Below are 16,622 nucleotides of genomic sequence, written 5' to 3' on the forward strand. Positions count from 1 at the left end.
ATATTTAAACCTTACTAGTTTGACGAACCATTAAACATCGATTTTAAATATACTTATCCAATTTGCATTGTTATTGTTATTTAAGTCCCAGCAGGTTCCTGTTATTTTGTAAATATGTACTATCAACTTATATGAATAATAATATATAAAATATACGCCTCTTCAATGAACTTTTATTAAAGATGAAAGGTATATGTCAGGCTGAAACAGTTTCCCACGACACCAGAAACTGACAGATAATAGAAGTCAAAGTAAGGGTAACGATATTGACACATTTTTAAAAAAAATTAAATTAATAATACAAGTGAATGACATTTTGTAATTAACTTATTTCATAAAAAAAGTTCCCCATTTATTACATTAAAATTATAGCAAAATTCTGAATTGAGTTATATGTCTTCCATAAGGGTTTAACTGTTTTCCATCGAATTTTGAGGTAAATACAGACTTAAATTGGTATTTTTTCTTTAGTTCATAGTTCATTATATTTGAGAAAGATGTTCGAAAGCCACTGGTAATTTCATTTGCATTTTTTTTAAATCAGTTTCAAGTATGAGAAAAATTCTTCGTTTTCCCACCAAAAAATCTAATGTTTCTGAAAGAAAAAATAATATTTGTAAAGTTCCATTATTGCAATGTCTGAATATCGTGAATTGCAGTATACCATACATGTAAAGGACAAAGTGACAGTAAATCGACTTTTCTTTGAACGTATTTAAAGACAAAATACAACAGTATACGTCACTGGTCTTTTTCCCTCTGCTCCTAGTTTTAATGATCATACAGAAGTGCATGCCTTTTCGCTCTATCTAATCATTTATTCATCAGCATTGTGGAAATCAATCATTAACTAATAAGCTGAGTATAACATAGATGGAGACACCCCGTTGTAATAGTATAAATTACAATCATTCGGTCATATTACTTAATTTCAGTGATCATAAATTTATTTAGATTGTTTATCCTGGAATCGAGCCATGGATCATTGATAGTCGATTGAACTAGAACACTAAGTCTTACTCGCTTTTTTTTATGTTAAGCAGGGACAGTGTGCTATATTTTTCATTTCATTTCATTTTGACATTTATTGATTATTTGGGATAGTGTTATATATGTGAATACTTAAATCTACCTAAACAGGTGAGTAAAACTTAGTAGTCTTAAAAATCTTAAATCCTAATCTAAGTCAATGCACTTTAATTAAACACCGTTATACTTTTTTCAATTAATATGTCATTTGATTATCTTGTTAGAGCAATTATCTAATTATAGAAATATTTAAGAATATAGAAGGTATTTGTGTAATGACAAACACACGTAGTAGTATTTATTGACATGTTCGGTATTTAATATTAGTCGATACTGAGGATGCCACAATGACCACTGACATTTATTATAGTTTTTGTTAATTCTAAGTGTTCGCTTTATTACACGATCGCTGCACGGTCGTATTTCTGTTACTAAATCTTGAAGGTGTTTTCGATTTATTGAAGAAATCTGAGTATCAATTTGTGAAAGGAATAGAGGACATTTTATGTTTACCTAAAAGAAGGTAGGTCAATCAATATTCACCGATGACTTTTAAACTTTAAACTTTGAGCTTCTGATTTTAAATAGGATTTTGTTCAATAGCATACAACAGCTTTATGGTATTTCCGTTTCCCGAATATACAAAGTTCTAACGTATTTTCTGTCTCAGAGTATTGAAATATCCGAATTTTTAAACGACCAGCAATATGTAGTTTTTCGTTCGGATTGGTATATTTTCAGAGATTGTGTCTTTCAAACACGTGACCTCATTTTCAATTTGATATCTTGTAAAGCACCCCTGTATATCATTTTCCATTTTTTATCAAGAGAAAACAGGACAAGAAAGCTGTCAGGAAAATTTTGAAGGGTCTCGTGGGAACAATTATTTGTTTTATATATTCAATCTCCAATAAACATCATTTTGTCACTGGTTTTTGTATATTATACATGCATGCATACACATTTGTTGTGTTTTGCGTTTCACGAGTGTTTTATAAATACTACTGAATAACAAAGATTCTTCAAATGAATTTAAACCATTATAAATTTCAGAAAATATGTCGACACTGTTTTCAAATAAACATTCGTTCTTATAGTCAAGCTCGACTTAAAACTATGTTTTGAAATATGGTTGCAATAAAACACACCAGAATTTTGAAAGCATCAATACTTATGATATCTATCATGTTATATTCGTATTCATACGGGAAATAAAAAATATAAAGAATTGCATAGTTCTATGATGTTATTTATTATATAGAAAATGGCGGCAATGGTTCCTAATTATTTCCCTTCGTTCTTCCTTCCTTGTAATAGATACTTTGAAGAAATATAACATTAAAAATCGATCGCTTATATTTTGTAGAAAAGATTAATAGGACTAGTATATCAAAACACCAGGAAGGGTTCAAGCAATGGATAAATATTCTAAGAGTGTCAATGGAGATACAGTTGCTTCCAATTGTCACGTGATACAACCGAATAACAAAGTTCATGCAGCTGCCAATACCTCGATAAATATTGAAGATAAGAAAATGGCAGAGGAAGATGGAAAGACAGAAATAGACGAAGAAGAAACGGAGAAAAATGACGAGACCAGAGAGGTCGTTGATATTTTAACGGAAACAGATTTTGAAGTAAAAAAGTTAGAGTTATTGGAGAAAGCTAAAAAAGTAATGAAAGAGATTAACAACATTCAACATGATCGGACATCGGATGGACATTTGACCGAAAGCTTGAGAGCAAGCATTTTAAAAATCTATAATTCTTACTTCTGGCTTAAGAAAAGTTCAATCAAACGAAGAACTGAGTATAGACTGCTACTTGCCGGAGAGCTTATACTCACCGATAATAACACTTTGGTGATATTCTGTGAGCTATGTAAAACTATACTTCATTCTGGTTACAGAAACTCAGAAGGCAAACCGGTCGGAGCAATATTCAAACCCTTAAAGAACATGATTGTCTTTTTACAAAATATTACCGACAACAGGGACCCAAATGTGTGTAAGACAATTTTGGAGCAAAGTGATTTTCTTAAAATTTTGATACAGAAACTACACGAATGGAAAGAGCCACATTTAAAACAAGAGCTAAAGGTATATTTTTTGAAGCCTTTAATAGTACCAAAAACTTTATTTGAAATTAAAAGCTCTTTTTTTGTCCAGTATCTGAAAAATAGTGGAAATTCTAAAGTTTACAATTTTTAATCCGGAGATGGAGCAGAACACAATGCTACAATGTATCACTCTCACTATTCCCAAGCTTGTGCATATTGACCACCTTCAATAAACAACAAGTATTTGTACAATGAAAAATTACAAAAATACTGAACTCAGAGGAAAATTCTAAACGGAAAGTCCATAATCAAACAGAAAAGTCAAAGAATAAAACAAATCAAACGAATGGACAACAACTGTCATATTCCTGACTTGGTACGGGCATTTTAAAATGTAGGTAATGGTTGAATGAACTTGGTTGTATAGCGCTAAACCTCTCACTTTTATGAAAGACAATTTATGTTTGCTTGACCTGTTGAGTGCTTTTAAAAATCTTACCCACTTTCCGTAAGGAAAACAAATGATTAATATAACATTGGAGCCATAATAAAGTGACTTGAGATGTTTTACGCTCTTTAAAAATTGTAATTGAATTTAGTTGAGGAATGACCTGTGAGAAAACATCCGACGTTTTTTTTTACTATAGGATTTTACTTCATAAATTTCAGATATTTTGTTTTTAACTTTCTTATAAAAGGGCACAATATGATAAGTTATAATGCTGTCCACTTTCGGTGCGATTGAATGAAAAACGCTGTTAAGAGAAAACAACTTGTCTTTTTACAATATACTAACTCAATTGTTAATGAACTTTCACTGAAAATAATGAAAATACAATATACTTTCAGGAAAATGACAATATCTTACTAACCACCACTTTGGGAACTTTACATAACATTGCACAAGACGAAGATTCTATCCCGAAACTTAGGGAAATCGGAATTATAGAAGCTGTTCTACCGTACATTGACTCATCTTCGGAAATAAAACGACTTGCTAGTCTTGCTATTCTAGCAAATGTCGTCAATGAGGAGGAAAGCAGGATTCTTCAGAGTAATGATGACTTGATTACATTTATGGTAAAATCTCTTAAGAAAGCAATGCACAGTAAAATAAGGCGTTGTCATGGATGGTCTGTTCGAGAAATTACAAGAAGTAAGTTGAATGTTCAGACACCAGATTTTTGTGATTTTAAATATATTAATAGTTCTGAAATACCATAAATCTATGCATAATCTGGTGTACTCTTTTTAATGAAGAAACTTGTTTTAGAGATAGATTCTTTAAACATTCACTGGAAAATCAGAGCGGTGGAAATATAAAAAGCATATTAAAATCGCAAGCTAATAATTATGTATGAAAACTAGATTAACATGCTAAGATGTTTGAAAAGTGTAATGGCTAATAAAGCAGCAGTCAGAATAACGAATGGAAAAAAGGACAACAGCCCCACCTAAGATCTAACACTCCACCAATAGGTCTTTAACACAACGAGAAAATGCCACACCCGAGGGCGCTTTTATAGTTTTTTTTCCGTCACAGCTTTCACACTTACGAACGTTGTAAATACAACTGTTTGTTGATTTTTCTTTCTGATTTTAATTGTGACTCACTAATTTAAAAAAAAAACACAAAAAAACAAAAAACAAAGAATAGTGAGTTTCCCTCCACGACAAAAAAAATAAAGTATAAAACACTCAAAGAGCAAAGAACCAGTTCTCAGTCTGGTCCAACATTCTTTAAAAATGCAGAATAGTATATACAAATGTACACTTTAAGCACTCGGTTTGAATTTGACAATTTATTTCAGCTATCTGGTTTGATTACTATTTCAATTTATTTAATATATCATAATAATCAACACAGCTTTTGACATTTAGATAGTATGCACGTTTTTAATCCAATTTTTCAAAATGTAGTTTTTATCTGAAATGTCAAAAATAATCGCTTTATTTGACACCAACAGCTGTTTTCTCTTTTAAAGATTATTTAATAAAATGTTTGGATGTTTTTCAAGTCTTTCATCAAAACTGCTATCTCAACTGTTTATTTGGAACAGGTTTGAACAAAACGTACTGAAATATTTTAGCCTAAAATATAAAATTGAATTCCCCACATTACTGTCTTGTCGCTTTACCCAAATAGCTTTTAAACGATTAGCTTCTTTTGTTATTCTAGTTTCTAGCATCCCTTTTCTTCTGAAGCAATGGTATACTTTCTTTCAAGTAATAATAATAATCCATCACTGTTCTTTTATCGGATGCTGACCAGAGGTGGATTTAGAGGGAAAGGAGGCATATGACCTGCCCTCTCCATCTAGGAAAAAATAGTTGATTATATCGGGAATCACTGAAGCATGACCAGAGCAGCCCCCTCTAAGGCAGTTAGTGGACCCCCACTTATGAACATTTCTGAATTCGCCACTGACAACTGTTGAACACTTTATTCCGTGACAATTAAAGTACAATTCTTTATGACATCTCGAGGACAATCGCCTTGAACATTGGATATCCATGACTATATTAATTTGCCGCTAGACAGAAAAAACTAGTATTCTACTACATTTTATATCAAACATTGAGTCTGAAATAAATCTCTTTTTTTTCAGCCGTAAGAATGGTTGCCCGGAATAATGTAAATAAAAGAACGGTTGTGACACACGGGACTTTGCCACTCTTGGTGGAGTTAGCAGATCAAGCAAAATACATCGAAGAACAAAGAGGCAAGTTACAGCAAAGACAATTTACGACTTCTTAATTGTGCGAAAGTAAATAATGTTATTTATGTATTGTTGCATGCTTGGCGAACGTTTATTGCTAGTGATTTAAAAAAAAACACCCTTCAATTAAGCTGGTCAAGACAGCGACAGGAATGGCAAGTCAATGTCAACCTGTTTACCAACAATTGACTGAATTCAAATTAGCATGTTTTTTATGACTGACAATATCAAGATTTAGAAACAGGTCATAGACGTTTCATCTGTAAAACCATAATCATTTAACACTTCAGTAGTTAATAATTCAGTATAGTTTTGAATATCCTGTTACAAGGGAACATACAAGTATTTCAAGTTGTGGGTCTTAATAACATCATGTATTTTGAAGAAAGACAAAATTTGCAAATGCGTACACACAATGTATCAAAGTAAACAATCGGCATTGTTTTAGCACCTACCTAAGTCTAAGATTCTTGAAAGTAAACCACCTTTAAAGTTTCCGATGACTGTAATAGCGAGTACAAACTTATATATGGTAGTTTCTAGCAAGTTCATACATTTGATTTTTATCATCATTACTTTACCAACAGAACCTAATTTTACTAGACAAAATACCTATTGATTTTTGCAGAGTAAATAAATGGGTTCTTTGATAAGTAAGTTTTGATTACTATGACTAAACATGCGTCCACTTTAATTGTGCTTCATAGGATCAGCATTTTTGCGAATGACTTGTGAACTTGTCAGAACAAACAAAATAATACGTCCCCATAATATAATGCAGTTTTAATCTAATAAAAATCAAAACCAATTTCAGAGGCAGTGAAGGCATTGTGGACTTTATCCTTTGACAAACAGAACCAATCCGAAATGATAGAAAACAAGGATAACGATTGTGCCATTGATATATTTATTCGACACAGTAAATCTGAAGATCTTGAGGTTAGGAGGACTTGTACCAAAGCTCTTTGGACGATGAAGGATGGTCTGAGAAGTTCTCAATACTACCAGGAAATAGGTGAGTTTTATTGGTTTCGGTTTTATTATTTCCTTTGGTCATGGTCTTCTTCTTTATTTTTATTAATAATGTCATAAACCTAGTTTTAACTATTATACTAGTCTAATACTGTGTCATCTAGTTCAAAACATTTGTGGTCACTTAAAGGTGGTTATAGGTCAGTCTGAAAGACTTCATGCCTTTTTAAAATAATCATATTATAATTTATTAAATTAAACAGTGTGCATGTCCTAGCTGTATGAGGACAATTTTAAAAGTTGTTAAAATTAACCTTTGGGCGTCTGCAAACTTTTTCAGTTGAAACTTTAAAATTACCTGACGCAAGTAAGACCAGCAAGGCCACAAATGACAGCCATGTCATGATAAGTTACAACTGGGGCCATCAGACAATCATGAAACAAATATGTAGTTTCCTTAGAAACAGTGGAATAAAAGTATGGATGGATATTGATGATATGCATGGATCTACACTCCAAGCAATGGCGACCGCTGTAGAGAAAGCTGACATTGTCCTCGTATGTTTTTCACAAAAGTATAAAAACAGCGATAACTGTAGAGCAGGTATTTTTTTTAAGTTCAATGTATTAAGTTAACAGTTGCAACACTTGTAGACCATGCATTGTCGGACAAGGATTTGATTTGATTGCAGGGTAGTATTTTGTTAAAGAAATGCTAAAATTGTTATTGAGACGATATTAACACAACAGAAGTGATCTCCAGGTACATTTAGTACCACATGTATCATACGTCACGATACCTTTATATTTTATACTTTTTAACATGTTTTCCTACTTGGCTTAGATTTTAGGGATTTAATAGGACCACTTTTTTTTTATCAATATGAGAAAGATTTGAAAATATATAGAGAATATCATATGGTTTATTCAATATCACACCTGTATCCAACGTGTTTGATATCGATATCATCATGGATGGCTGATACAGCACGATTGTCGATATCATCACGGATGGCTGATACAGCACGATTGTCATCAATTGTATTGCACTTGCAATTTTCCTGAGTTGCGTTCAATATCGTAGCGGCTATGGAAGTGCTACGTTGATTTTGACTATTGAATGTGTAGCTAAAGACTAGTTGCTACATATATACATGTATTGATAGCAGCTACGTAGCTGCTACGATATTGAACTCATCCCTGTATTTGCTTCTAAATATACAACAAACTATAAGAATATCCTTAAGCAACGTCAATTACAGTTAAAGGTGTATCTGTATTTTTTGTTATTAATTACCATATAGTAGACAATGATGTTCAACTTGTATGATGTTACAGGTCAGACACGTTCGTGTTTTCGAGGTTACTTGAGATATCTGCCCTTATCTATGACTGCGGAATCTAAGTACTTATTTACTCCAGCTTCATCTACCAAACACATTTCACAGCCATTATAACCCATGATCGTTCAAAACACAAATAAAAAAACCCAAAACAAACGCTTTAAATGCTTTTACATTTTCACCATGATTTATTATATATAAATATTATATCTTTTTTTTTATTAGAGGCGGAATACGCATTTCAGTTGAAGAAAAAGATAATACCATTGAAGATGGAGGGTGGATATAAAGCTGATGGGTGGTTGGGATTTATTATTGGTGCTAAGTTATTTTACGACTTCAGTGGAAAATATTCTTTCGAAAACAAGATGAGAGAGTTAATCAAAGATGTACAAACTTCATTACAAGAAACAAGGGGCACTGAATCCATATTGCCTAATACTGACATCAAAGTTCAGGTATTACGTATAATATATTTTCAAGTAGTTTTAAATACTTAGTATTTAATTGCTAAGCTACTTTTTATTTTCATGCACTAAATTTTTACCATTATTATAAAATGATAAGTGATGCACTAGTAATTGTATGTTGACATCTCTCAAAGAAGGCAAATCAAAACAATTTCTGTTTAAAACCACAGTTTCCACCTACATATTGATTTGAAACAATAGTTTGTTTAATGTAAGTTTGGATACACTACCATTTCATTACTAGTTGAAATGTTCATGGTAATTATTATAAATTTGACTTTTTTGTTTAAGCCGTTGGTTAACAATCAAGTTGCATCGTTCCCAAGTACACCTTCTGCGAAGTCAACAAAAATGGCAGTTGATATTGACAAAGTTAAAAAGTGGACCTCTCAGCATATTGTTGGCTGGCTTGAAAAGAACAGTTTACCAAGGTATACTAGTAGGTTAAACATAAGAACAAGAACAGTTTACCATGCTTTGCTAGTAGGTTTAGGATAAGAACAGTTGACCAAGGTATACTAGAAGATTAAACATAAGAAAAGTTTACCAAGGCATACTAGTAGGCAATACAGTGACCGACAGTTGCTAATTTCTGTGTCATTTGGTCTCTTGTGGAGATTTGTCTCATTGGCAATCATATCACACCTTCTGTTTTATATGTTAGGTTAAAGTGGTCTTTAAAGCAATTATCTGCATAAAAATGGAAATATTTTAGAGGGACCAAGACGGTCCAAACAAGAGAATAACTGTAATAATTTCCGTTTTTTTTAAAATACCATAAAGTTAAAAATCTAGGTAGAAGTAGAAGAACGTGAGTCCATAGTTCAAGTTTCAAGTTTTATATTAGTTGATTCATAATATCATGAATATTATTACTTTCTTAGTTCATTCACGAATAACACGAAGTACGTGACTTTATTGGTTGACTATCTATTGTTTGGAGTGTGGTATTCAAACAATCGAAGCCAATTTTTATAGGTGCTGATGTCTTCCAAGATTTTCACAAGACACTAATTTTCTATCTTTTGGTTTCCTTGTGTTCTTGTGAATTTAGTTGAATAAAGGCAAATGTATCAAATCTTATGTTTGATATCGGGTTAATACGACTCATATTTAATGCTTCAACGCAATGTAATGTTAATTACTATGTTTTTCTATATACTCTTGTTCAACTTATATGATACCAGAATAAAATGATATATATATATGTCTGAGTCAGTGACAACCCTACAACAGATGTATCCATCGGATCGCCATCAATGATCGGAGAGCCCAGGTGGTCGTGTGGTCTAGCGGGACGGCTGCAGTGCAGGCGATTTGGTGTCACGATATCACAATAGCATGGGTTCGAATCCCGGCGAGGGAAGAACCAAAAATTTGCGAAAGCAAATTTACAGATCTAACATTGTTGGGTTGATGTTTAGACATATATACATTAACGTTCTATTAATTGATGAACTTATTTTAAAAACTTGAAAATAGATTCTATAATATAGCTGTCGTAATAACCCGATATCAAATTATAAAATTTGCTATAAACTAAGTGCATTTAACGAATATGTGTTCATTTATTTAAGCTTATTTGAATTGTTAACAGTATTAACAGAAACGTTGGATTTAAAATGAGGCTAACTAAATATCTAATCTATGCACAGATAATCATGAGTTACATTTAATATTTAAGTATAGGGTATTAAAACATTGGCTTTATTAAAGTACTAATACATAAAGTCCATTGTCCATTGTTGTATATATAATGAATATCAAGAGAGAATAATGATACCTTTTTTTTGCTTAACTAAAAAATAAATCAATATATAAATAAAACTACATGTACTTCAAGAAAATCAATAAACCAGGAATTAACTTTCTTTTTAGGTTTTTTTTAACATATAATTGAATTTTTAGCGTTACTTTGTAAATTTGAAAAAAGGGAATAGTCTGAAAGTAAATAAAGTTGAAATAAAACTAGAAAAATTGCAAAATAAAGAATATGCTGGCCAAACAATGTATTTGCATGTTCCTAAACCAAAGAAATATTAAAGATGTTAAAATACATTATTTTACAGAAATTTGTTGGGAAGGTTAACTGGTATAGAGATTGCGTTTCTTTTTGTCTTAGTAAATGAGGTAAGATAATGTATAAAGTGTTGGGCAACAACTTACATGTTCATGATATATAAATAAAAGATAACGGGAATTTAAAATCATACTAGTCAGTTTACCACACAACATCAACAACTAACAACTGACTCCTCTGGAAAAAAACACACACAAAAAACGCGCGTAAAAACAAAGAACAAATAAAGTTACAAAACATCATAGGAGGTTGAGGAGGTCTAAAAGTTTTTATTTCCAACTGAACTTAACGTGTGGTAAAACCAAAACAACAATTAAACATGCAAATTACAGCTACAAAGAGGATAACCACTCATTTGAACAAGAAAATAGAAAATGGCACATGGTTTGGATAAAAGTCTTATACAGTCTTATATATGAAAAATATAAACAAAATACACAGTTTTACTTACTTACGAGCATATTGAAACGAGAACAAATATGAAAAAAAATTGGTTCATTGTTTTTACAAATTACTTTGTATATTCCAAAGTCACCAGATATGTACTACAAGGTTATTGGAGAACAGCTAGGCGTGAAAGATATACTGACCATGGCCAAACTGAGATTTGCTTTGGAGGTTTTGGATACGAACGCATGATACATCATCCCACCGAGCAACAATTTTATATTAAAAGAGGATGTAGCAAAACTGGAAACAATATTGTCATGCTTGGTCGAACGTTAACAATTCTAGAGAAAAATCCTTATCAATGTACATATATTGGACACTAACTGATATAAGATTGTGCCAATTGTAATACATAACTGGTGAACACATAAAGATGGTTATTTGCATTTTTTCTTATTTTTTAATTTATTAACATACTATATAGTAAAAAATCATTTCAGTAGATCACCGAAAGGGGAAGTGGTCTAGAACACAGTATTATTTTATTTAGGGGGTTCACTATACACGCAAATTTTTATTAGTCTTCACTTCAAGGTTAATCGAGCAAATTTTATTTAATAAGGCTTTTTACAGATTTTTTACTTTACTACGGGCTCATAAGGATCTTAAATCTGATTTTATTGCTGTGTCCACAATAGACACAGCAATATTATTCTACGTATTTCACCTGTATCGTAAGGGGTTTTCATATGTCATGTCAAGATGATATAGGCTATTTACCGGCCCCTATTTACCGTTGTTTGCCACAAAAAAAATCTGGTAAAGTCACTTTTCTGAAAAACCAATATAAATATAGTTAACATATTTATATATTTAATCTAACTGTGTTCAGACCCGAATATTTAAATAAAGCAATGCGCATGCGTGGATAGAGAAAGACGTTCACTTTTGGGTTCTGAAAGAAGTTGAATTTTCCTAAATAATATACATATTTTTGTTAAAATTCTATTAGAAATCATAACTATTGTGGTAAAAGTATACAATCAATCAAAAAAAATCAGATTTAAACCTAATAATAACAAAATCAACACCTGAAAATTTTTATGAATGAACAAGATTTACCGCTAAAGTAAATCACATGACTTTGTACACCGGAAGTAAACAAACCACATACTACTTTCATCTTGCTGAACTATATTTGTCACTAACAAGGCTTTTCAACAATCCTGTACTCCTGAGTTGCCCAGGAGACGAAGATCTAACTTGCCTTCTCTGCTAACTCTATTTAAATACCAATCTTTTCACGAATCAATTTTCGAGCACAGACCAAAGAAATCATAAACAAATCCAGGTATGTTTATTTATATATTCATTATCTTGTCAATTACAGGCTCCTTATTTAGTATTCTTGATGCACAATCTAATTGCATAGTTAACAATGACAGCTTTGTTACTCTCTCTAAGGCATCCCAAAATATGCTTATCAACTGTCACCAGTATAATAGATTAAGAATAACTCGAACACTGAAGGGAAAACCAGAAAATAAAGTAAAACTATATCTATGCCTCCTCCTTATTACAAACTCATCAGATACCGAGACCAATCCTGGCCCAAGATCACCAAGGTGGCCATGTGGTACATGCAAAAAAGCAGTTACATCTAAACACAAAGCTGTGTGCTGCGATAGTTGTGATATTTGGTACCATATAGACTGCCAAAATATACATTCACAAATGTACGAATGCCTGAACTCCAGCAACATTAGCTGGGAGTGTATTCAATGTGGAATGCCCAACATATCCACTTCTATTTTCAATAACAAGTCAATCATTTCACCAAATCCATTTGACAACCTAGATACATCCAATACATGTACAAGTATTGACACTAACACACAGGTACCGAATACTAATTCATTACCACCAAAGAAAAGTACTAAACCAAAAAGAAAACCTGCTACCAAACAAAAGTGTCAAAATAAAAAACCAAGATGGCCATGTGGTACATGCCTAAAAGCAGTAACATGGAATCAGAAGGCACTATGCTGTGATAGCTGCGATACTTGGTTTCACATTAATTGTCAGAGTATTCCATCTCACATCTATGAGTGTATGAATGCTAGCAATATTAGCTGGGAATGTACAAATTGTGGAATGCCAAATTTTTCCACTAGCTTATTCAACAACCAATCAAGCATATCATTAAATTCAAGTAGTAACTGGAGTATGAGTGATACATCACTCAATAACAGCTTAGGTGCTCCTCAGGCATCTTCATCGCCTTTGGCTAAGACTAAATCAAAACCAAAAGTCAAAACATTACAAAAAGCCACTACAATAAATCATAAACCTATCAGGATACTTAACATAAACTTTCAATCTATACGAAATAAAAAAGAAGATCTCAATCAGTTAATTGATTCATCTAAACCTGATATAATTATAGGCACTGAAACATGGCTAGACAAAAATATATCATCATATGAATTCTTTCCATCAGAACTATTTAATGTCTATAGATCAGACAGACCACCAAATAAAAATAACCAAAGTCATGGAGGTGTACTTATAGCCATTAATAAAGAACTTATAAGCACAGAAGTAAGTGAACTTAAAACTGATTGTGAAATAGTTTGGTCTCAAATAAACATGACTGGTAGTAAAAACCTATTAATAGGTGCATATTACAGACCACCATCAGATAAAGGAAAATCCTTACAACAACTAGAACTATCACTTAGTAGAATTAACCAATCATCAAATACTAATATCATGATTGGTGGTGATTTTAACTTAGGTCATATTGACTGGTCTATACCTCAGGTCATACCCGGTAAACCGGATGCTGAACATCACAATAAACTTTTAGAACTACTAGAAAATTTTAACCTTCAACAAATAGTTAATACACCAACTAGAAAAGAAAGAATACTAGACTTAATCCTAGTTAACAATCCAACAACTGTCAACAAAGTAAACACACTTCCACCACTAGGTCTAAGTGACCACGACATCGTCTATATAGAAACAGACACTTGGCTACGAAAAATTAGACAACATCCCAGAAAAATACTAAAATATGACAAAGCAAACTGGGAAAATATAGAAGCAGATCTAAAAAAAACTCTAGAAGAGCTTACTATTATGAACAATAACAACACTAGTACTATTAATGAAATGTGGGATTTATTTAAAAACAATATCACAAAATCAATAGATACAAACATCCCACATAAAATGTTAACATATAAACATCGACTTCCCTGGGTGCACAACAAACTCAGAAAAATGATAAATAAAAAGAATAAATTGTACTCTAAAATGAAAAAGGACAAAAAGCATATAGTAAAATATAAAAAACTAAAACAACAAGTACAACAAGAACAAAGACGTGCCTATTGTACATACATAGAAAAAATGATCCTTGACCTTCCAACAAATGACCCGGACCTTAGTTACAGCAACCAATCAAAACCAAAGAAACTCTTTTCTTATATTAAATCAATCAGAACTGACAATAGTGGAGTTGCACCCCTAAAAAAAGAGGGCCAATTAACAACTGATACAAAACAAAAAGCTAACATTTTAAATGAGCAGTTTCAATCCGTCTTTACCACCGAAACGGCAAATAATATGCCTGATAAAGGGCCAAGTCCCCACCCAGTCATTCCATCACTCACAATTACCACACCTGGCATACAAAAACTCCTGCATAACATCAATCCGCACAAAGCCACCGGCCCAGATAACATCAGCGGCAGAGTACTTAAACAGCTTCAAAACATAACGGCACCAATCCTCACCATCATTTTCCAGAAATCACTTACAACTGGCTGTATACCATCTGACTGGAAACATGCAAATGTCGCACCAGCATACAAAAAAGGGGAAAAATATAACGCAGTCAACTACAGACCAATCTCTCTCACTTGTATCAGTTGCAAACTTATGGAACATGTCATTACTAAACACCTAATTAACCACCTAGAAAAAAATAACTTATTATACGACCTTCAGCATGGCTTCAGACACTCTAGATCATGTGAAACTCAACTTCTATCCTTCATACAAGAACTAGCTTCAAATTCAGACAATAACATCCAAACAGACCTTGTAATTATGGACTTTGCCAAAGCCTTTGACAAAGTCCCACATCAAAGACTCTTATACAAACTACATTTCTACGGTATACAAAATGAAACACTTAACTGGATCTCTGCCTTCTTATCAAACCGCACACAAACAGTTGTCCTGGATGGAGAGTCATCAGACATTGCTCCAGTTACTTCTGGTGTCCCACAGGGAACAGTTCTGGGTCCAGTTCTATTCCTGGTATATATGAACGACCTACCAGAATATTTGAAATCCAGTAAACTCAGACTGTTCGCAGACGACAGCATCATATACAAAAGCATCAAATCTAAAAAAGATTGTGATAGCCTTCAGGAAGATCTTGATGCTGCTGCAAAGTGGGAAGAAGACTGGCTGATGGCTTTCCATCCAGACAAATGTACAGTTCTCACTGCCTCAAACAAGAAAAATACCATCAAACACGACTACATCCTTCACGGCCACACTTTAGAATCTGTCTCCTCCGCAAAATATCTTGGAGTAACACTGCAATCAGATTTAAAATGGACACAGCATACAAACAACATCATTGGTAATGCTAATAAAAGCCTAGGCTTTCTAAAAAGAAATCTGAAAACATCCATTACAAACATTAAGTCTCAGGCATATCTAGCACTCGTACGTCCTAAACTAGAATATGCTTGTTCGGTTTGGAACCCTCATACTGCTGAACAATGCAATAAACTTGAGATGGTTCAACGTCGGGCTGCTAGATATGCCTGTAATCGTTATCACAACACCAGTAGCGTTACAGACATGCTCCATACTTTAAATTGGCCTACCCTACAACAAAGAAGACTTAAAACAAGACTTATAATGTTTTATAAAATTGTACACCATATTGTCGCTGTACCATCAACATTACTCATACCAACAGACAATAGAACCCGACAACTTCATACACAAACTTACAGACATTTACTTACAGTTAAAGATTGTTACAAATATTCATTTTTTCCGTATACTATTACACAATGGAATGTACTACCTCCAAAGGTAGTACTTTCTCCCACTTTAAATATTTTTAGAGAACAATTAACACCTACTGTTCTCTACAATATAGAACAGTAAACCTAGTAGTTATGTAAATAGTTTTAACCACATGTCATGTTAGTATTTGTTTATTTTTTGGCACTTTATTTTGTAAATATTTATTTATTATTATCCTACGCATGCGCAGCAGTTAGTAATCATCAACTAATGATGGATAACTGGATACCATAAGAAGAAGAAGAAATGCAACACACACCTAAAATTCGTTTTGGTCTATTCCATGACATTTGCGCGGGAAATATTCATCAGAGACTTTAATAATTTTAATGGACGTTCATTTGGAAAATTTTACTATCTATTTTATGTGAACAATTGTCATATGTTTTTGTTTTTCATACATTTAAAGGATCAACGTTATTTAAATTCCGTATATCT

The 16,622-nt window shown here is 32.5% G+C and overlaps 1 protein-coding gene across 3 annotated transcripts; it reads left to right on the forward strand.

Annotated features, from left to right (window-relative positions):
• Positions 1–152: 152 nt before the first annotated feature.
• On the forward strand, positions 153–11,496 carry LOC134715539 (uncharacterized). Of its 3 annotated transcripts, none has more exons than XM_063577781.1 (10): positions 153–251; positions 2,396–3,128; positions 3,938–4,244; positions 5,698–5,811; positions 6,623–6,823; positions 7,121–7,384; positions 8,349–8,581; positions 8,885–9,024; positions 10,663–10,723; positions 11,205–11,496. In XM_063577781.1, the coding sequence occupies exons 2-10, from the start codon at positions 2,445–2,447 to the stop codon at positions 11,310–11,312; spliced, it is 2,112 nt and encodes a 703-aa protein (XP_063433851.1). In that variant the 5' UTR covers positions 153–251; positions 2,396–2,444; the 3' UTR covers positions 11,313–11,496. The 3 variants fall into 3 exon arrangements, with proteins under 3 accessions (XP_063433851.1, XP_063433850.1, XP_063433849.1); XM_063577780.1 differs by lacking the exon at positions 153–251 and adding an exon at positions 914–1,140; XM_063577779.1 differs by lacking the exon at positions 153–251 and adding an exon at positions 1,348–1,552.
• Positions 11,497–16,622: the final 5,126 nt, after the last annotated feature.

This window comes from Mytilus trossulus, chromosome 4, assembly GCF_036588685.1.
Source record: "Mytilus trossulus isolate FHL-02 chromosome 4, PNRI_Mtr1.1.1.hap1, whole genome shotgun sequence".
Taxonomy (NCBI): domain Eukaryota; kingdom Metazoa; phylum Mollusca; class Bivalvia; order Mytilida; family Mytilidae; genus Mytilus; species Mytilus trossulus.